The 23,094-nt window shown below is 41.9% G+C and overlaps 1 protein-coding gene across 10 annotated transcripts in view; it reads right to left on the bottom strand.

Annotated features, from left to right (window-relative positions):
• DOCK9 (dedicator of cytokinesis 9) overlaps positions 1-23,094 on the bottom strand; it is a 323,125-nt gene that overhangs the window by 89,049 nt on the left and 210,982 nt on the right. For all 10 annotated transcript variants that reach the window (XM_089679964.1, XM_089679972.1, XM_089679969.1 and 7 more), the window contains exons 20-33: positions 20,695-20,818; positions 20,096-20,217; positions 19,735-19,821; positions 19,417-19,506; positions 15,547-15,662; positions 14,656-14,725; positions 13,910-14,035; positions 13,681-13,752; positions 10,102-10,248; positions 7,793-7,876; positions 7,581-7,692; positions 3,859-4,037; positions 513-623; positions 264-384 (exon numbers count right to left, since the gene is read on the bottom strand). In XM_089679964.1, the coding sequence (XP_089536090.1) occupies positions 264-384; positions 513-623; positions 3,859-4,037; positions 7,581-7,692; positions 7,793-7,876; positions 10,102-10,248; positions 13,681-13,752; positions 13,910-14,035; positions 14,656-14,725; positions 15,547-15,662; positions 19,417-19,506; positions 19,735-19,821; positions 20,096-20,217; positions 20,695-20,818 (1,561 nt within the window). The remainder of the gene's footprint in view (positions 1-263; positions 385-512; positions 624-3,858; positions 4,038-7,580; positions 7,693-7,792; positions 7,877-10,101; positions 10,249-13,680; positions 13,753-13,909; positions 14,036-14,655; positions 14,726-15,546; positions 15,663-19,416; positions 19,507-19,734; positions 19,822-20,095; positions 20,218-20,694; positions 20,819-23,094) is intronic.

Genomic DNA, 23,094 nt, shown 5'->3' with positions numbered 1-23,094 from the left:
TAGGCAAGAAGGTGGTATAAGTGCCCAGTAGGCAAGTGATTAATGCACACTGAGGTCTGGGAATTGCCTGCTGACTGGAAATCAGTAATACAAATGACTTACAACATACAGCCATTCTTTTTATGAAACGGTCACATGACTTCTAATGATGCTTTGTCTGCTTAATACATTTTAACTCATAAAAGATTCCACGTTCATATTACTAAAAAACACACTTTATGATCAGGTAGCACTATTAAATGTTCTCAAAGCACACAGCTCACCTGTGCCAGAAATAACACCAAAGAGATCTTTATGAAGACTGTTATCCAAGGTATTGCCTGGCTTCTGAGGAGTCACCAATTGATTTCCAGCAGCTACATTGACTAGGTCATCTTTTGCATTCTTAAAGCAGTAAAAGAAACAGTTCTTTAGATATTGTTAGAAAATGGCTGTAGAATTAAGTGACTTGCTTGAAACTATTGGATTTAATACCGTTTTATACAAACAAATCAGACCACACTAACACTTACAGTATGAATTGCAGAGAACGGGGATGTGTCCTTAACGTTTACCCGCTGTACATTTTCAATCAACAGCCCAAATAAAGGAAGATATAGTGTTGCTATCCTCGCTTGTTGACTCTAGAACAAAAAACAAAACAAACCACATACAACATATTTACAATGGAATTACAGAGGATTACATTGACATTTTAATTAGAAAAAGATATTTAAAGAGGTCCTAACCTCAGCTTATGTCTAATGCATGTGCTGCTGCAATGTCAGCAATGGACCACAAGTGGAAGCTGTACTATCTATCTCACAGGAATAAGATTTCACATTTAAAACAGCTATTAGTCAGCTGCATACCATGAAACTGAGGTCAAAGTGGTAACAAATGCTAGTACTAATTATTCTTAAAAATGTTCATACCCCTTACTCCTAATTACCGTATATACTCGAGTATAAGCCGACCCGAATATAAGCCGAGGTACCTAATTTTACCACAAAAAACTGGGAAAAACTATTGACTCGAGTATAAGCCGAGGGTGGGAACACCAGTGGGAAGAATCGTGCCCCATCATTGGTGTCAGTGGGAGGAATAGTGCCCCATCATTGGTATCAGTGGGAGGAATAGTGCCCCATCATTGGTATCAGTGGGAGGAATAGTGCCCCATCATTGGTATCAGTGGGAGGAATAGTGCCCCATCATTGGTGTCAGTGGGAGGAATAGTGCCCCATCATTGGTATCAGTGGGAGGAATAGCGCCCCATCATTGGTATCAGTGGGAGGAATAGCGCCCCATCATTGGTGTCAGTGGGAGGAATAGCGCCCCATCATTGGTGTCAGTGGGAGGAATAGTGCCCCATCATTGGTATCAGTGGCAGGAATAGTGCCCCATCATTAGTATCAGTGGGGGGAATAGCACCCCATTATTGGTGTCAGTGGAATAGTGCCCCATCTTTGGTGTCAGTGGGAGGAATAGTGTCCCATCTTTGGTGTCAGTGGGAGGAATAGTGTCCCATCATTGGTGTCAGTGGGAGGAATAGTGTCCCAACATTGGTGTCAGTGGGAGGAATAGTATCCCATCATTGGTGTCAGTGGGGGGGTGGAGGAATAGTGCCCCATCGTTGGTGTCAGTGGGGGGGGAGGAAAAGTGCCCCATCGTTGGTGTCAGTGGGGGGGAGGAATAGTATCCCATGATTGGTGTCAGTGGGGGGTGGAATAGTGCTCCATGATTGGTGTCAGTGGGGGGTGGAATAGTGCCCCATCATTGGTGTCAGTGGGGGGGGGGGGGAGGAATAGTGCCCAATCGTTGGTGTCAGTGGGGGGGAGGAAAAGTGCCCCATCGTTGGTGTCAGTGGGAGGAATAATGCCCCATTATTGGTATCAGTGACACCAATGATGGGGCACTATTCCTCCCACTGACACTTGCTGGCCCCTGTTCCAGTATGGTGCTGCTGCAGCCAGCATATGTGGTTGCAGCAGCACCTAAGCACGGCACACTTACCTGCATCTCCTTCACTCGATTTTCGCGGGGCCGCTCAGCTCCGCCTCCTCGCCGGTGATTGGCCGCCTGTGTGCCTTTCCTGAGCTACAGTTCTGGCGGCCAATCACCGGTGAGAAGGCGGAGCCGAGCAGCCGCGCGAACATGCAGTGGACGAACCGAATGAAGGAGCAGCCGCACTTCCTGGACCGGATCGTCGTGGGACCGGAGCCAGGTAAGAGACAGCAGCCCCCTGCAGACGTTGACTCGAGTATAAGCCGAGGGGGCCGTTTTTCAGCACAAAAAATGTGCTGAAAAACTTGGCTTATACTCGAGTATATACGGTATCCTGCATGAAAGAGAAAAGAAAAAAAAAAAAAAAAGGATCTGTGTACTTAACTATTTTTAATGAAATGCCGTCCCGTGATTCAGCATCTCTGGCTCCCCTGTGTAACAGAGCACTCCCAACAGTTGTGAATTCCCACAGCTGTGATATCACCCAAAGATGCCCATGGCCCAGTTGTTTGAACTCTCTCCTGCAGCAGACGTTCACTAACACTGAGAAGCAACAGCTGCAGAATCATGTGAACGGACCGGAGCTTTTTTATACAGGGTATGCAGGATAGGTAGGAGGAGAGTGGAGAAACATTTCTTAAAGCTGAGTTCCACTCACCCTGTCAAAAAATAAAAGTCAGCAGCTACAAAAACTGTAGCTGTTGACTTTTAAAAAAACAGCCACTTACCTGTTCCTCGGTCCCGCAGTGTGTCCCCCGCAGCCCATTTCACCAGCCGTCCTGTATTCCAGAAGGCCGGCATCTTCAGTGTGGGCACCCGGCTGTGACAGCTTTTGGCTTCACAGCCGGGTACCCACTGTGCATGCGCAAGTAGCATTGTGCTTCATGAATGGTCCTGTAGTCTTCAGGGAGGGAGGACACCTTTCGCTTCCAGTCGCCTAGGCCCTAGGCAATCTGACCGGAAGAGGGAGTGGATACCTGTCAAATTCGAGTACCCGCTCCCCCCTGCCCCCAAAGGTGCCAATCCTTAATGGGGAGCGGGGGAGAAGTCCTTAAAGCAGAACTTCCCCTTTTGTGTGGAGCTCCACTTTAAGAAAAGTTATTAGCCTTATCTTCCACTCTAGGACCCTCTTAGCATTTTTTCCTAATATTAACATCATTACATATCATGCCTGCAGCTGGACTTTAAGAATCAGCTTCATTAATGGAAAGGTTTACCTTTCTTTCCCTTCAAACAAGCAACTACTCAAAGAGGGGCTAAACACAAACATATATTTGGCTGAGTATGTGCATTGTCATATCAAATATTGCAAAGTATCTAAAAAATATAATATTTTGTTGACAGGTCTAATTATCCCATCAATACTTATGTAACAACTGGATGGATGTAAGAAAATTCCAGAGCTGCCTGTACATCTGACCAGTTTTACTTTTTGTTAAAATATCATGGAGGGAAGGCTTCAAAATCCATGAAATTAAAACTCTGCACTCTAGCTAGTTTACTAAGCCATCTGCCTATCGTAAACACTTTAATAATTTCCCACATGATTTTACATTACAGTGGAAATCTGATCCTGCATTTCACCAACCCACTGTGATCATAATCATTGAGGCCAAACTGAAAGGCACTAGACATTTTTGCAAGGAAATGTGAATGCACAAAGCACAAGATGTTTATTTACTCTTAAATCATGAAACATGCAGACTATACTAAGCACATACCTTTATACCCATAAACACTTTATAAGTAAACTAAATAGATTGGTATTGCTAAATGTCAGTACAGTATACTGTATGTGACGGAACAACTACAGCAGGTTAATCAAGAAGATACATGCTTAATTTGGAAAGAAATTTTTTTGTAAACATCACTTACCCTGGAAGAATATCGGTCATCAAATGAATGCTTGATCATTAAGCTCTTTAATACACTAATGGCAATCTGCCTGATTTCTCTGAATTCCAGCAGTGCATTCCCCACTTCTCTGAGCAGCAGACCCACTAGAAAATGATTCTTGCAGAATTCATCTGTCAGAGTGTAGTCAAGTTGTAAGTCTGCAGGAGAGAATGGAGCCATTAACGTCAAATAAAAGATGCAGAACAAGCTGCAAGCAATACAACTGTACATAACCAGTTAGGAGTATTAGCGAAATAGTCTGACAGCATTCAAACCTCTGGGAAACAGTTCAAAATCAAAGCATTCACACAATAAAAATATATCTTCCATGGCCCAAGTGCGAGCATATATTAAACTGTCGTTAAGACTGAAAATTGACTTGAGAAGTTTAGTTCCAGCATTTGTTGGTAAGCACAGCCAATACTGAGAAGACATAAAAATGCAACAGTAACAACTGCATGCCCTGCACATACCTATTGGATTTTCTAATGACTCCAGTGATGGTGAAAGAAATGCTAATTGATGAAAGAAAGTGAACAAATGAAAAACCAGGTAACGTAGATAAAAGTTTTCACTGGTGGCAACGTTTATGGTTTTTGCTACCAAAATCGAAAGCCGCAATTCACACAATACATAATGCCAACAAAACATTACCACACACGAATGGGATACAGTACAAGTAGAATCCATGAAACTCTCTTTTGTAGTGATTGTTTTACATCGAATTTACAGAACCAACAGGCAACCAGGTGCTTCTGCACCTTTAAAGTATATGTGAACCCTTACCCTGTAAAACAACCCACTCAGTTTCAAACTGATAAGAAAAACATTTGAGTGGGTTTTTTTCTTGCAAGTGACCACATAATCTGTTCTCAGCTGCTTAGAGAGCTAGGGGTGGAGAAACAGTAGTACATTGATCTTCCCAGTGAATGGCTGTGCCAGGGAGGTGTGTCACATGTCTTGGGCACTGGAGGATAGGCAGGCTGTTCTCCCAGAAATGCCAAAAATCGACCACATTCTGTAGGATGTGTTTCTATGGCCTACGTGGTCAGCTTGAAACAGAAAAGCAGGGAGACTGGCAGGAACACCAGGGATTGCACACAAAGGAAGCAATAAAAATTGAACAGGACACTTTTTCACACAAGTACTGTACATGGTACAGTATAATCACATAACCCAAACTAATTTTGTAAGGAAACACTTATCAAGTCACCAAGCCTCTAACAATTAGAAGTAGAAATATAGGAAAAATGGACTGTTGTCATTCTTTCTCCTTAGAACGCTACAGCTAAGATCTGAATAAAGAAGTTGTGCGATTAGAATCCCTGTCAGGTTTTTTTTTTTTTTTTTTACTGCTGTCTATGCCCCCTCTGGGGAGATTCACCTTCTCTATTTGTACTAGTGACCATGGTAAATGGAACAAAATGTGAGAGAAAATCCAAAAGTTTGAGATGTCATCAGAGCAGAGGGGAAATCTTCCAGTGGAGACACTTGTGGTGCAAACTGTACAAGGGAGCAGTTCCCCACTACCCAAATATTTGCTTTTACTTCTAGCTGTGTCTATAGGTCAGGAAGTAAAGGGAAATTTCCCAATGGAACAGAGATTGCAAAAAAGTCAACTGACCAAGGTGGTATTAATCAATCCCATCCTCTACTGTATCCAATGCTAAAAATAATTTGGGCTTTAAATATACTTTACAACAGGGGTGCTCAACCCGAGGTTCTCAGAGCCGTCTGATGTGGCCTGCGACCTCATGCTCTGGGATGACGGGGTCAGCAAGCCCAGATCACAGGTTGCCAACCCTCCATCCCAGAGCTCCAGAATGCATGGAGCCAGCGGCGGCAGCTGAGGACGCAGGATGCTCCTCTGTAGAGCTGGTTCCTGTCCCAAACAGAGTGCAACCAAGTGCACGTGGCCTAGAAGCTTTTTAGAAACCTAGCAATGCCAGTAGCTGACGTTTATTAAACATCATATTGTTTTGCAATGGGCATATTAGCACTTTTAAAAAAGGGGTTATTAGGCTGCTTTCACACTAATCTGCAGTGCACCAGTGACTTTACTGCAGGTTAGCTGCACTGAACCATAGACTTCTATTTCTATCCTGTAGGTTTGGTATGTTTTCTGAAAGTGCACCACACCTGCAAAATATAACAGAAGTCTAAGGCAAAGGACAGCTAACCCACAGGAAAGCCGCAGGTGACTGAGCTGCACCCACCATGTAGGTAAACCGCAGCACATCAGTGTGAAAGCAGTGTTATAGGGGATTCAGGACAGTAAGGGCTTGTTTACATTTCCAGTTTGGGGGCTTTAAAACTCCATAGTTGAGACATGTTTTTAACCACTTCCCGACCGGCCGTTGTATATAAACGGCCGGACGGTGGCACTGCAGGGTCGGGTGGCCGTCTATAAATGGCCTCCCCGCACCCTGCTTGTGCGCGCTCCCAGGGAGCGCGCAGCACCGCGATCCGGTGCCCGCTGTGTCCGGAGGACACAGTGAAACACCGATCGTCGGACGGGACCTCTGTACGTGGTCCCGATCATGTGATCACTGATTGGCCAATCAGTGATCACATGCAAAGTAGTAAGCAAGATGTCACTTGTGACATCATTGCTTACTATGTGTGAAATCTGTGAATGATCACAGAGGTCACATGGTACAAGGCTATTCACAAAAGCCTTGTACCATGTGACAAGCTGTGACCAATCACAGCTCACTCTGTATTTCTCAATGAGTGCAGGAATGCACACAGAGAGAAAGAGAAATGATTGCTTTTACACCCTATATGGGTGTAAAAGCAATCAGTGTAAAAAAAGAAAAAAAAATCTTTATCACCCCTCACAAGTAGTACAGTGTCACTATGGTGACACTGTACTGCTAGGGTGACAGTATGTAAAAAAAAAAAAAATAAATAAAAAATAATATAAAAAAATAAAATAAAAATTTAAAAAAAAATGTTTAAAAATTATAATTTTTGCTTATAAACTAATTTGGATTTTTTTTTTTTTACTAAAAAGATAACGGAATAAATTTTGGCTAAGATTTATGATGAAATATTATTTATTTGCAAAATTTTATAAAAAAAACACTTTTTAAAAAATTTTTTGGACATTTCATTTACATAGAAAAAAAAATACAAATCCCAGTGGTGAATAAATACCACCAAAATAAAGCTTTATCTATCTAAAAAAAATGGTAAAAAATTCATTTGGGTACAGTGTTGCATGACCGCGCAATTGTCATTCAAAGTGTGATAGCGCTAAATGCTGAAAATTGCCCTGGTCAGGAAGGGGGTAAAAGTGTCCGGTCTGGAAGTGGTTAACACATGCGCACGCATGCACGCACACACACACCCCTCCCCCAACCAGTGGTAAGTTTCAGGGGTCCTGTGCGGCCTCCCTGTCACATTCTGTTTCACACTTGGATAGGAAGGGCGGCATATACAGGAACTGATCTTTTCCATTTTCCTCCTGCAACTGCTGAAAGCTGGCTTCTCCTGTTCTCCCTCCCACCAGTATTCAGCAGCTGCAGGAGAAAATTGTTCATTATGCCATTCCAAAATAAAAAAAATTTTAAATTCTGAACCATTTCATTGTGGCCCGTGACCAGTTATCAAATCACTTAAGTAGCCCTTGCTCTTAAAGCTGAGCACCCCCGCTTTACAACTTTATTTCCATCCATGATGCAATGATCAGGCATTACCTTGATATCTTTGGACCCTTCCTTTTCCAAATGGCATTGGCAAATTCAAGGGGATGTAGTGTTCGTGATTACAGACAACTCTCAAGAACTCAAACTTGTATTCAAACAGTGTCTGAAAATCAACAGCAGCAGTTGGTGATTATTGTTATTTAAAACCAAATTTTAACACTGAAAAAATGCAGTGATTTAGGATGGAAATAAAATCATCTCACCTTTGGATCTCCAGGTGCAAAGAAGCTCATGTAATTATTAATCTGCTTAAATACAAAACCCCTGTCCATGAATGTGAAGCACCTCTGCAAAACATATGAAAGAGCACTGATTAAAAAAAGAGCCTACACTGAACACAAGATACAATTTGAAATGGCTGACTTTAACTGAGAATACTGTACATTTACAAACATAACCAAACAAAACAGTGAAAATAGAGTTCAGCTAAAAAAAAAAAAAAAAAACGGGTGATAAGCAATTCCCTTCTTAATACAGCTATGGTATACAGCCAATAATAAGATTATGTTCTTTATAAAAATCATATTTAAATAAGGAAATAACTACCATAATTGTTTTGAAACTAAGTTTTTTTAAGTCGATAACTTTTTAAATTGGAGGTTTTAATTGTTTTTATAATTATACAAAATGTATATTCTAACACAAAATATAATACAGCTTAAGGCACTTGTGATTTAGGGTATATTTGGATTTCTAAACAGAGTGCACAGCAGAAGCTGTTTATTCTCAGACTTTGTTTTTCTGACTGAAAGGCTGTATGGAAATGTACATAGACACGCGAAAAAGAGGCTGGAGTCACTAAATTTTTTTTTTTTTCTATACAGCCCCAGTCCGGCATTTATAGATTCTGTGATTTTGCCTATTCTGTGGCAGGTTTAAGAGGATATTTATGATAGGTGGTATTATAGCACATTATCTTGGTTGCTTACTTCATCACTACTCCCAGGACCTATTGATTTTTTTTTATTTAGGTAAGAATTGGGGTGTGCACCACTCGTTGTCCTTATTCTGCCCCCCCCCCCTTAGTTTGAGACCCTCATTCCTCCTTGGGATATGGAGAGGTGGTAGGTATACATATGTTGTGTCTGGGTTTTTTTTTCCTCCCCTTGTCTACTTTCCCTGTGATACAATTGATTAGTTATTTGGGGTTGTCATAATATATTGAATACATTGTTGTGTTTTGCTCATTATAGATTTATTGTTGCCTGCAATATATTTAGACCAGGGGTCAGCAACCCATTGATTGTGATTTACCAGTAGATTGTGGCCAGGTGACTGGTAGATCACACCATCAGCTTGTTTACCTGCAGAACCTCAAATACAGTGGAGCACTTACATGGAGCAGTGGGACTTTTTACTTGTGAGGCCAGCCATGGAGAGAGCAGGCAGCCACATCAGTCTATACAGCTTCTGTAGTTCTGGCTGCATTCTCCAGCGGAGTGATGTCAAGTGAACGCTACCTCCCTCCCTACTTAGTAGGACCACAGCTGCACCATCAGCTGCTGCTGCAAGAGACATTGAGCTGCGATTTTTGCTGATTGAGAGTGGACTGTTCTCCTGTACTATCTTGATCAGGTTAGTGTGAAGCACACACAAAATACTGAACTGGTGTCATCAATAACAGAGTAAGCCACAATTATAGGGGGGCTCAAGATCGTAAGGACTCATTTATACTTGCGGTTTGGAGGGGGGGGGGCTGGCAAACCCCCCTTTAGCTGCAGTGGTCATGGGCATACAAATGCTGTGGCTGCAGCAGGAATTGTACACCCTGTGATGTTTGGTGGGTGTAACACACATTCAAGTGAATAGACCCGCTCTGTAAATGCAGTGCAACTTTGTGCAGTACAGCAACCAAGAGGTTAAAGATTTAACTCCCTGGACCCTGCACTGGCATTCTGCAAATGAATGTGCTGAACATGGTTGCAGAGCACTTGCAGAGTGACCCCATTCAATTGACAGGGGGTAGAATTCCTGACGCGCCATGAGTACACTGACTGCTGCATCTGCAGATAAAGGGGGTAGGGACTGGGGAAGGTAAAACCGTAGTTCAATTGCAGGGTTTTACAACCCAACAACTTGTATGTGAAACACGCTGGTCCACTAAGATTTATATGACCTGTATTATGCAACTGATCTGGTGATTCTAGTGACATGGCTTTTAATTGCATTTTATTTTAATGTAAAATACATTAATTTATTTTGAACATGTATAGGTTTGTTGCCACATGAAAAATACCCATGTTTCAGTGCTTCAATTGGAAACCTTAAAATTTAGTAGCTTGGTAAACAAGCTTAAAGCCCTACATGCTAAATGAAAATATAAATACAAAAGTACATTTTATATGAAGAGAATACAAATATTCACGTGCAAGATTTCATATTTACCAAACTAAACAAATCAAAAAATGGTATTAGTCCCAAGCAAAGAAAAAAAAAATGAACACAAGCACTATACATTACCCGCTGATAATTCAAAAACCTTTCAAGACATGTTATTTTGGGATTTATTTACCTTTATGAAGAATGCAAGGCTCTGGTTTGCATTCCTGGAAGCCTCTGGATTGTCCTTGTATTTCTGTGTGATGTGTGGCATAAGCATATTAACCAAGGTTTCCACTGTATGATGAAAAGAGGCTGGGAATCTTTGGTTCCGTAGTAACTAGAAAAATGAAAAAATAAAGAATGATTTACTATGCAAGATCAATATAAAACAAACAATTCCGCATGTTTATACAATATCTAAAGTTGACATTAAATATATGAAAAGATTATCAAACTACCCTCTTAACAGACTTGATGCTACTATACCATAGCTATCCTAACTGGTAACTACTATGTCACAAACCATTTTACCTACATTCATATATGCAATCCCATATTACAACTATTAGGCTAGGTTCACATCTGTGTGGGTGGTGCCGCTGCGGATCTGCACAAAAATCCATGCAGCCGCAGCACCACCCGCACAGAGAAATGCGGACCCGCGGTGGGTGCCATTAGTTCTAATGGCACGCCGCCCGCACTGGAAAACGCAACCATACTGGGAACCGAGGTTCCCGTACGGGCTGAGTTTTCGGAAGAACTGCAGGGACTTTTTCCCTGCGGGTCACGGGGCACATGAGTCCATTCAAATGAATGAGCTCTCATGCCCGCGCAAAACGTGGCCCACACTGCCGCATATATGTAAACCGTGGCTTAATGGGGAGCAAGCAAGTCTAAATCTTTGTCAGGCCGTGCACCTTAAGATTTCAGTGCATCATACCCTTAAAGAGTTAGCTCACCTTTTCTGAATAAATGAAATGGCAAACACGGTTCTTCCCCACCTCCCTGGTCTCCACTGTACTCATGTCTGTGTGTAAAGACCTAGCAGTGCCCACATAGCCGGTCAAGTAGTATATTCTCCCTCCTCTTTCTTCAACACTTCCAGGATGGATCAGAGCAATGCCGACCAATCAGAATTGCACTGATCCATCCCAGGACTGCTGCAGAACGATGAGGGAGAACACTGGGGATTTAGGCTGTGTGGGCACTGACAGCTCACTACCCACAGAGGCAAGTACAGCAGGAACAGAAAAGATGAATTTACACTTAATACTTTTTTATTTCTCCCCATTTTTGTTGTGACCACCTACATTTAGATGAGTTGTTTTATGTGGTAATTTTTGGACAGATCATGTCATGGCTTTTTATATAGATGAGAATTTTCCTATTTGTCTTCTATGCAACTAATGCTATATTACAGGAAAATGTACAAAGCAAGATAAAGATCAACGCTTACTGAACATATACTATAACTACAAAATACAAAATGAATTCTATAGTAACAATGAAAATAAAGTTATTCCTGGGGAATTCTACAATTTGTTACAAACACAGAATGACAAAACTACTGGCACCAAACCTGTTTATACTTCACTCTAACCCTAAAAAAGTTACTTTTGTGTTAAGAAAAGCTTCCAGGCTATTTGAAGTAGACAACAGGATAACATTCATTTCTGGAAACAGAAATTTGCAGGGTAGTATTTTGTGGCAAATCAAACCATGTAATTTTCATCTTAATTGTGGGATTGTAGGTTTTATATAAGCTTACCACCCAGACCAAAGAGGAACACACTTGTGTTTAACCCTATCTGCTCTCTAATTTCAGAATGAAGAAAAACATAAGGCAACAGTAGAATTAGCTGAATTACTTATTTAAATTGATACCTGAATATTCCAGTCTAAATAAGCCACAATCATGCATCCAGAGATATTGAAACATGTTTATAGTACTAAAGTCTACACTTTTTACCTTTATTTTCTGCACCAGGGTAAAAAACAATCCCCACTACCTGTTTTACTCCCCCTTTCCAACCCCTCCATTTCCTAAACACTTACCTGCCTCCATGTCCACACCGCCAGCTACAGCATCTCTTCTCTCACTTCCTGGTTTCACAGGAGAAACTAAGGGCAGGGGAAGCCATAGCCTCCTGTTGCTGTCAGTCAAATTCCTGTGTGGAGGGAGTGAGGGCATGGCTTTGTGGCACTGTGTGTGTCCATAGACAAGTCAGTTCAGAACCCAAGCGTGTGCATGTATGAGTGCCTCCTTAGCACTTGGCTTTCTATAAGAGGCACCCAAAGAAAGGACAAGCTTACAGTGCCGTCTGGGGCTGCTAGGAAAGGAAAGTGAAGTTACTGTTCTACACTGCTACTTTAACTTTATGTTACCAATCTTCGTCATTCTATTGAATACCTGAATGTAATATGAATGTATTTACTCAGTATATGGTCTTTCAGATTGAATACTAGGCACCCAACTAAATACACAGTTAAAATTCTTACATGGTAACGGTTTCTGGACAAAGGTTTTGTAATTATGTGAAAACAGTTAGTGATATATGCATCCTTGTCAGATAGCACAACCAAATGCTCTGTCTGAGAATGGTCAAGAAGAGGGGTTAAAAACAAATCCCCAATCTAATGTTTTTTAAAAAGGAAGAAAAGAGCACACCAATTACGTCAGCCATCCACTTTATCCACCAGTCAGCCTGTTCACTGTAAGCACGTATTCACTGCAATGGTGACCGATTCTTCAAGCTGGCCATAGATAGATCAAATTTGGTTGGTTTAGAGAGACCATGCGAAATTTCAATCCATCTATGGCTGTTCCCATTCTAGAGGTGTTGATCTAATGATTCAACTTGATTGTGTGAAGGATTGGGGGGGGGGGGGGGGAAATTAATCTATGGCTAGCTTTACACTTGTCTATCTGGCTTTGCTAGTGCTTCTATATAAGAGAATATAGGATGCTGATAGAAACATTCAGGTACTTTCCTCAGCTGCGTTTAAAAAAGCATTAAATCGGGGCTTGACAAATCCCAGGTACCAGGTTGCCATGTAGACTAGGAGTTGCGCTCTGGTGCCTGGGTTCACACACAGCCTCCCATAGACTCCAATGCAAAAGTGCCTCCCATAAACTCCAATGCAAAATCGCCCCCATAGACTCCAATAAAAAAAAAAAAAAATCGCCTCCCATTCACTTCAGTGCAAAAACTCTGGTCAATAGAATTTCCTATGTGAACACATCTTCACATGCCACTCCACTCTGTCACTTCTGGAATGTACTGCTACAAACTCACACAGAACCCTTTTCATAATGGCACTCAAAACGCAATGCATGTGGATAGCATCTGTGAACCACCTCAATAGGAACACATTATCTAGCCTGTCATGTGGATCTGAGTTGAAATCGCATCCAGAATCATATATGTGTGGACCAGGGTGGCTCCACTGACACCTGGGTGTTTTGGGATCGCAGCAGATTTGCTGCGACCACAAAGTGCACGTTCAGGTGCCATTATTTTCAATGGCACCTAAAACATGGTGCCGTTTTGCTCTGATTGTTGTGCAGCAAATCACATCACATGAAGATTGTCGCCGAAAGGTTGTCTTGCTCCAGGAGCTGACCACACTAAAAAAAACTGGCTCCTAACTTTTTTAACTGGCTCCTAGATTCAAAGCAAATTTGTCAAGTCCTGCATTAAATGTAGACATAACTGCATAACCGAATACATAGGTGTTAGAGACAAAAACAAAAAAATATAATACATACTTTTATTTTTGAATTCTCAACAAGGTGTTGGGCCATAGATTTTATTAAGACTTCCAAAAAAAACCATGAGTACTGTGAATAAAACAACAGTGAGTTAGTGCATGCATACACAAACCATAGGAATCAAGTCAAAATAGCTACAAAGATCCTTTAGTCATATAAAATATGGCAATCCAATAAAATAACAGTTAAATATAGATTGACATGTATTCAGGAGCTTATTTTGTACCTTGAGGAGCTTATTACAGGTTAAAAAGTCAGCAGAAGGCTTGAGGATCATTGTCATGGATTTGGCCAGCTCTTCGTGTACAGTCTTATATTCAGATGTAATATATGGCTCTGCCTTGTAGACATACTATGAAAACAGGGATGAAACCTATTAGAAAAACACTATGTACTAAACAACTTAAAAAAACAAAAAAACAATAGGACCATCATTTTAGGCAATACTGCTGTGTATATGTTAGAAATAAACATAGTAGTTGCCTAAATGGGTTCAATGAACACCCTGGGAAGCACAATTACTCTGTTCACAGGCATTGCCAAACCAAGAGTAATGTAAGAGAAAGGATATTTCCAACTGGCATCAACAGCCTTTCCAAAGAAACCTAGCATACATTTTCTGGCTGAGGATGATTAAAAAAAAAAAAAGACCCTTATGCAAAGATGCATGCACTGAACATCTCCAGAAGTAGACCTGTAGTGAAACCAAAAGGCAAAATACATTTTGCTGTTAGCGTTACTACAAATGTCAGAATAAATTTGGATAGCTTTTACTTCAAACTGAGTGCAAAAGATACTGCAGCAAGTCTCCAAATCATAAACTCAGTCTTGAATTGCTTCTAGTCACCATTTGAGAATTGGTACTTCAATTAAACTGACCCGAAAATGTATATTATATGTACTACCATTCGAAAATGAAAATAAATAAAAGGTCAAGAACGGTTAGAAACAAACTGCCTACAGATAACACACCTTCACATATGACCTCAGGCAGCTCTCCAGTCCTTCTTCATGGCACTGAGAAACCACATGGATAATGACTCTGAAAAAGCACGCATCAAAAGATTAAACTATATGTATCATATGATGTGATATTTGCCAAGTTACTGATTTGGACAATGGTGTATGTGCATTCATATGGATAACGTGCTAATCTGATGGTAATCAGACTATGTTGAAAAGTCTTTATACAGGCATTGCAATAATATGTCAACTGACAGTGAGCAACTTATGGAACATATAATGATATTGCAGTTTATAAATTCAAATTGTTAAAATGTGCAAATGCATTTAGCCAGTGAAGTTGAAACTCCAAATCTGCTTGTTTTAAAGTATAGAAGCTATTCGACCAATATGATGACCAGGTTAAAAAGATATTTTAAAAATTAGAGATCAGCAAGGAAAATATTTGTATTACCTTATTGCCTTTGCCTACTCAAATTAGAGGAAGCCATTCAGCTGAATTAATCCAGACAAAAAATAAACAGAGATAGCAACTGTTATAGTGACATTTCTTTAAAAATAATGCTACCTTGAAGACTTAGGTTGTTAATATATAGATCATATTCTCCTTTTAGAGGAGCAGTAAAGAAATGCCAGTGCTAATCAAATATCAATCACATATCTATTCTGGGAATCTGGTGTCTGATTTGAAGCACTTCTCTACAGCTTGGAAGTTCAAGACTAACCCAAGTATTCACGATCACTTAATCAGATGATATAAATGATGTCTGCATACATGTCTACCCTCTATCTGTAATAAGCACACAGACCAATATTCAAGTGAAAAGGCATTTGCAGCCTGAGAAAGTAGCACTCCAATACAGAACACAGCTGATCTAATGCTAAATAGCTATGTATTACCGTGTCACATTGACAGCCACTTCCTCCTGAGTAGCTCTTGTAAGCACTCTAAACATTTGGTTAAGGATAGTAGGTAGAAAGGCAATCATGACATGTCCTTCCATTGCATGGAGGCTCTGAAAGGCAACAGTGTGATATTACAAAGTGCATACGAGAAACTGTTGAATAAAATCATACTTTAAACTGAAAATGCATGGTACTCAGTATTTCAGCAATAACCAGTATATTTTTCAGAAAATAACAATGCAATAGTATTCCATAAACCAACTATGTTAGAATATATCAAAATCCCTCTGAAGAGTTATATTGTCCTGGTGACCATTTCCCATTATCATGGGAAACCCAAAATTCTATGGTTGCCACCAGAGGAGGAATTAAAGGGAAAATATTCCAATAAAGACACCTGTTGCAGTGACAGCTGCAAGAGAGGATTCATTTTGGAGAGATTACCACTTTCTTCCTTTGTGTGAGCTACTCTTGAACACTTAGTTACTGAGAAATTTTCAGAAGCAGTAGACAACAGCATTTCCTTCAGCATAGACAGGGCCAGTGCTAGACTATTCTGCGCCCTAGGCAAGACCAGCTACTTGCGCCCCCCCTCCCAAAAAAAAAAAAAAAATTTTTTAAACAGTAGAAAAATTAAAATCAACAAAACATGAAACTGCTACATTTCTTTTCATTTGCAAAAATAAGTGCCAACGACATGCCACCAGCACCAATATTAAAGAAAAAATCAGTGTCACGGATGGACTGTATCTGTAGCTGGCAATGGTAGGGTGACAGTTTCAGTGAATTTAGGATGATGGATCCATACCCTGACAGATCCCAGGCTGGAATTCCCCAGACAGTGGGGGAGATAAAATGCTGTGACAGCAGGCAACACACACACACCATCTGAACGATCCCACACATTAATGATCAGATTCAACACACAACCACCAACAGTAGACAGATCAGAAGGCACTAGAAGAGCAGACTGTGGGATCATGTGGCTGAGTGATGCCATCGCCAGGGCCGTCTTTAACGCGGATCAAACGGGGCAACTGCCCTGGGCCCATCTTTGTTATGGGGCCCAAAGCAGCTGCCCCTTAAGCCCACGCTGCTCGCAAATCGGGACCCCGATGATTGCACTGCAGAGTGCACAGGGTACATTGGGGACATCGCTGTATTCCCCAGCCAAAAGGAGGGGGCAGGGCCAGGTACGAGAGCTCCGCTGACCCCACCCCATGCAGCCTGTATGCTAAGGAGGGAACTGCTGTCTGCCCCCGAACCTCAGAGAGGATGCTGAAACCAGCTGGCCAGGTACAGTATGTCCTCCCCCCATAGACTGTCTGTGGACTGTTATACCAACCTGGAGCTGATTCTCAGAAACTGTGTATCTGTGCATTGCTGAAAAGGTCTCTGTTCATCCCCTGTAGTACGGCGGCAGTCTCTGGTCATCTCCCGTAGTACGGCCGCAGTCTCTGGTCATCTCCCGTAGTACGGCCGCAGTCTCTGGTCATCTCCCGTAGTACGGCCGCAGTCTCTGGTCATCTCCCGTAGTACGGCCGCAGTCTCTGGTCATCTCCCGTAGTACGGCCGCAGTCTCTGGTCATCTCCCGTAGTACGGCCGCAGTCTCTGGTCATCTCCCGTAGTACGGCCGCAGTCTCTGGTCATCTCCCGTAGTACGGCCGCAGTCTCTGGTCATCTCCCGTAGTGCGGCCGCAGTCTCTGGTCATCTCCCGTAGTACGGCCGCAGTCTCTGGTCATCTCCCGTAGTACGGCCGCAGTCTCTGGTCATCTCCCGTAGTACGGCCGCAGTCTCTGGTCATCTCCCGTAGTACGGCCGCAGTCTCTGGTCATCTCCCGTAGTACGGCCGCAGTCTCTGGTCATCTCCCGTAGTACGGCCGCAGTCTCTGGTCATCTCCCGTAGTACGGCCGCAGTCTCTGGTCATCTCCCGTAGTACGGCCGCAGTCTCTGGTCATCTCCCGTAGTACGGCCGCAGTCTCTGGTCATCTCCCGTAGTACGGCCGCAGTCTCTGGTCATCTCCCGTAGTACGGCCGCAGTCTCTGGTCATCTCCCGTAGTACGGCCGCAGTCTCTGGTCATCTCCCGTAGTACGGCCGCAGTCTCTGGTCATCTCCCGCAGTACGGCCGCAGTCTCTGGTCATCTCCCATAGTACGTCCGCAGTCTCTGGTCATATCCCGTAGTACGGCCGTAGTCTCTGACCACCTCCTGTAGTATGTCTGAAGTCTATGGTCATCTCCTGTAGCACATCGGCAGTCTCTGGTCATCTCCTGTAGTATGTCTGCAGTCTCTGAAAATGTTTTCCCAGGGCCCAATCAATATTAAAAACGGCCCAGGCCATCACTGCCTATGCTAATGAATGGGAAGAGAAGGGCTGAAACTCCACAGTGCATCAGCAGCCGGACGGCTTGCAGTAATGGACGGAGTCTGAGATGAACACTGGAAGGAGTGGCAGCTCAGCTGCTACACTGGACCCAGACACTCTGCATCTTTCTCTGTCCTTTCTTCCTCCCATCTGCCACCCCTCCCCTCAGCTGAAGGATCATTCATGAAGTGGTGGTGTCCCACACAGAGTGTGACGGCCTATGCTGCACCCAGGCGCAGGCCCTAGGAGGATCCCAGGAGGATGGCAGCGTGCCCTAGCCGGCTGCCTACTGGAAGCACAGGCCCTGAGCCTAGGCTTCCTTTAGAGCAGAACTCTAGGATATGCAATTGTTGTCCACTTACAAGAAGCATGTGTTTTTTTTTTAACATACATATTTTTGAATTGAGGCATGTGTAGCCTTACTTGAATCTTAGTGTGATTTGTGTATATTTTCCAGATCTGCGTAAATTAACTTTGACTTTGTGCAGGAGCTTTGTGTTATCAAGACCAATCACTGCTGCTCTTGCTCTCTGCCCTTGTGCAAGGTGACTGGTCTGGTATCTGCCCCTCTTAGGTGCAGCCTGTAGTTTGTGGACCTACCTGTCCCCCTACAGCTCGGCTCTCTACAAAAACTATGTGCAGCACACAAAAGCATACCTTTTGCAAAACAACACTTGATTTCATAAAGGCATTTGGTGCACAGATTGTCCTTGCATCCTTTGTGGCTATTGAGGAATGTAAAATAATTGTGCTTGGAGTTCAGCTCTACATACAAGCTGCTATACATACAAGTATTAAAAATGTAAAGGGAACAGTAATTACAAGAATACCTCCAAAAGTGCAAGATACCCCACTGTCTTCCATGCAGTAATGGCAAATGAAGTCGCAAGCCTGACAATTTCTTGCAAACTTAACTAAAAAGAAAGCTGAAAGGATGCCATTTGCCTTTCTGCTTGAATGTACAAGTTTTTTGTGTTCATATATTCTGAGAAATTTCAGAAGTTTAAGCTACTTTAGATGTATGGCTCTGCTTAAAATATGTTAAGTACTGTAGCATCACACATGCTGGTAATACACATAAGCATGCCCTATTGTTAAGGTGCACCTAGCCAGAGTCTGCATATGTTAGAAACCTGCACAGCCCCTACAGTGTGTTGTATTATACAAAAGAACAGCTGGTGTTTTCCCCTGCTCTCTCCATTCACTATAAAAGTCAGTCTAGTTACTTTTATACTTTCTGCTTATGTAAGCTGAATCAATTTTACACCACAAACCAGTAGATCTACATCTAGCCTCACTACCAGACCTGACAATCTGCTCTCTCTTCATTTCCTTAAAAGGTCCCCTTGCAAAATTTTACTGGATAAAAAAAACAAATACAAACACCTCGTGTCATTGCACACTCTTTCTTCAAATTTTACAATGTATTTATGTATCTATAATGGTATCAATGTGAATATACAGGGTCTCCTGAGTCATATGTACCAATAAATACCTTCAAATATTTTACAAGTTCACTTCCTAAGGCCTGTGCTCCAGATTCTGTTTTCTGGCAATACTGAAAGAAGTTGTGCAAATGTTGATCCTAAAATGAAACAAATAGTTGGATGGTCACAACCGAAAATAAAAAAGGAACTCAGTTTCCTTTTATACATCAATACAATTAACTCTTATTTGTGCACATATCTATGATCAGGGAATAGGGGCAATGTGGAAAAGGCAACTTTTAATATATAAACAGCAATAAGGGCTTAACGTTTTGATGAAGTAAACCATACTGGATTGTGCAAAAGTAACAATTTGGAATAACTACCTGTGCATAAACAGTGGACACCAGATGAGTAGTGATTCTCAGCAATGGCTTTCCTCCATCCACCCATTTAATTTCTGGACCGGAATGCTATGTAAAAATCAAACCGAAAAGAGAAAATTATGTTTTGCTCACTCACTGAATAGAAAGATAGGTATGCGGTGGTCTGAGCTCTTGAACAAGGTCACCAAAAAGAATGTGCACTTCTTTGTGACACACACTAAACAAGACAAGAAAGCTATATGGATTATAGAAAATGTAATGGACATGTCTGCAGCCTGAAGCTTTATAACTAATCCCCTCATTCATCATCTATTCTATGAGAAATAAGAAAAAGTAATATAAACGTTTAGCCCTTTTATACCTTGCCTATTCCAAGTTCCTGATAGCCCAGATAACCTGTGGGAAGGTTGGCAGACACTGGAATGTTTTGCTCGTTGGTGACCACTCGACCATCTTTTAGCAAAGGCAGCCAGGCATATCCAACTGTGTGCAAAAACAAACATGTTCACATACTGCATTTGGCAATACCATTCTCATGACCCCTGCTTCAGTGTCAACAGAAATTTTACTATATGCAACTATACATTTAATGTAGCACTGAAGGAATGCTTATATAAAACAAAGGGAGATATTATTTTAGCACATGCTGTTCATATATTGTAACAGCTCGTGCTTCTAAGAATACAAAACTCAGATTCAGTAAAATATTGTTATCTAGACAAAGACCTATTTCTGTCACTTCTGGTCCTTGCACACTGCTCCTCTGAGATATGGCCTATATTCTGTGCTGCAAGAGAGCTCAGCCAGTGCACAAATGTCACAACCTGAGTTTTAAAATCCAGAACCATTATATAAAATCTTTATAGCTGTGATAGGACAATTTATATTGTGAGGTTATGTCTAAATGAATGTCTTTATTTTAAGTAAATCATGTCTAATGCACTTTGTGTAAGCACAAACCTTGGCTTTCAATAACATCCTTCTTCTTTGTGCCTCCCTTGCTAGAAGTATCACAGCTGACATGGTAGAATGTGAACAACAAATGGTGTTTTTCATGAAGTTGTGTGGGCAGCTCTATTTTAATCTGCAGAAAGATAAAAACACTTTTCTGCTTACAGCCAGCTTGGTTAAAGAGAACTTTTTATAAACTTAACAAAAACAACACCTCTATTTATATCCCTAAGGTAAAATTATGATATACAGTCATGGCCGAAATTGTTGGCACCCTTGATATTTTTCCTGAAAATCAAGTATTTCACACAAAAAAGGTATTGCATTAACACATGTTTTGCTATACACATGTTTATTCCCTTTGTATGTATTGGAACAAATATAAAACAGAGGCAGAAAAGCAAATATGACATAATGTCACACAAAACCCCAAAAATGGGCTGGACAAAAGTATTGGCACCCTTAACTTAATATTTGGTTGCACACCCTTTGGAAAACATAACTGAAATCAGTCGCTTCCTATAACCATCAATAAGCTTCTGACACCTCTCACCCGGAATTTTGGACCACTCTTCCTTTGCAAACAGCTCCAGGTCTCTCTTATTGGAAGGACACCTTTTCCCAACAGCAATTTTAAGATCTCTCCACAGGTGTTCAATGGGATTTAGATCTGGGCTCATTGCTGGCCACTTCAGAACTCTCCAGCGCTTCTTTGCCATCCATTTCTGAGTGCTTTTTGACGTATGTTTGGGGTCATTGTCCTGCTGGAAGACCCAGGATCTTGGACGCAAACCCAGCTTTCTGACACTGGGCCCTACAGTGCGACCCAAAATCCTTTGGTAATCCTCAGATTTCATGATGCCTTGCACACAGTCAAGGCACCCAGTGCCAGAGGCAGCAAAACAACCCCAAAACATCATTGAACCTCCACCATATTTTACCGTAGGTACTGTGTTTTGTTCTTTGTAGGCCTCATTCCGTTTTCGGTAAACAGTAGAATGATGTGCTTTACCGAAAAGCTCTATCTTGGTCTCATCTGTCCACAAGACGTTTTCCCAGAAGGCTTTTGGCTTACTCAAGTACATTTTGGCAAACTGTAGTCTTGCTTTTTTATGTCTCTGTGTCAGCAGTGGGGTCCTCCTGGGTCTCCTGCCATAGCGTTTCATTTCATTTAAATGTCGACGGATAGTTCGCGCTGACACTGATGCTCCCTGAGCCTGCAGGACAGCTTGAATGTCTTTGGAACATGTTTGGGGCTGCTTATCCACCATCCGGACTATTCTGCGTTGCAATCTTTCATCAATTTTCCTCATCCGTCCACGACCAGGGAGATTAGCTACAGTGCCATGGGTTGCAAACTTCTTGATAATGTTGCGCACTGTGGACAAAGGCAAATCTAGTTCTCTGGAGATGGACTTGTAACCTTGAGATTGTTGATATTTTGCCACAATTTTGGTTCTCAGGTCCTCAGACAGTTCTCGTCTCCTCTTTCTGTTGTCCATGCTTAGTGTGGCACAGACAGACACACAATGCAAAGGTTAAGTGAACGTCTCTCCTTTTTATCTGCTTTCAGGTGTGATTTCTATATTGCCCACACCTGTTACTTGCCCCAGGTGAGTTTACAGGAGCATCACATGCTTGTAACATTCTTATTTATCCGCAGTTGTGAAAGGGTGCCAATACTTTTGTCCAGCCCATTTTTGGAGGTTTGTGTGACATTATGTCGAATTTGCTTTCTTTCCTCCCTTTTTTTGTTTTGTCCCAATACACACAAAGGGAATAAACATGTGTATAGCAAAACATGTGTTAATGCAATACGTTTCGTGAGAAATACATGATTTCCTGGAGAAATATCAAGGGTGCCAACAATTTCGGCCATGACTGTAGCAGTCTTACAGAGAACATAAGAACAATTACAACATACTTTAAACTTAAAGGATAAGTTCACCTTTTGTAACATGTTACAATCTGACCAGCCCCCGCACCCCCCAATGCCCACTGTGACAGCTAGCGGGGAATCTTCTCTTCCTTGCTAGCTGTCACAATTTAAATAAAAAGTGGTTGTTCAAGGCACCGCCTGCCCGGCCACATCATTAATTTACAGCATTCTGTGAATAGGAAAACCACAAGTTCTGGCAGCCTTTGCGGATGTTGGCTTGTAGTTTGCAATTAACTACCATGGCGCTCCACAGCACCATGGCAATTCATTAAGTCTTCCTGTCAGTAGTATCTGATTGCTCATATGGGATGTGAGCAAGCAGACATTGACAGGTCAGGGGGACACTTGCATGGCACCAGCAATCTGCTGATCGCTGGTGCAATGCTTTAGGCGCAACAAAGTAATAAATGCACTTTTTTTCACCTGCAAATAAATGTGCATTTATTCTTTGTTACAAGGTGAACTTATCC

Source organism: Staurois parvus, unplaced genomic scaffold (assembly GCF_062004578.1).
Source record: "Staurois parvus isolate SC_StPar_1 unplaced genomic scaffold, SC_StPar_1.0 ptg000233l, whole genome shotgun sequence".
In the NCBI taxonomy this organism is placed as follows: domain Eukaryota; kingdom Metazoa; phylum Chordata; class Amphibia; order Anura; family Ranidae; genus Staurois; species Staurois parvus.
This window is presented reverse-complemented; position numbering and strand designations above follow the sequence as displayed.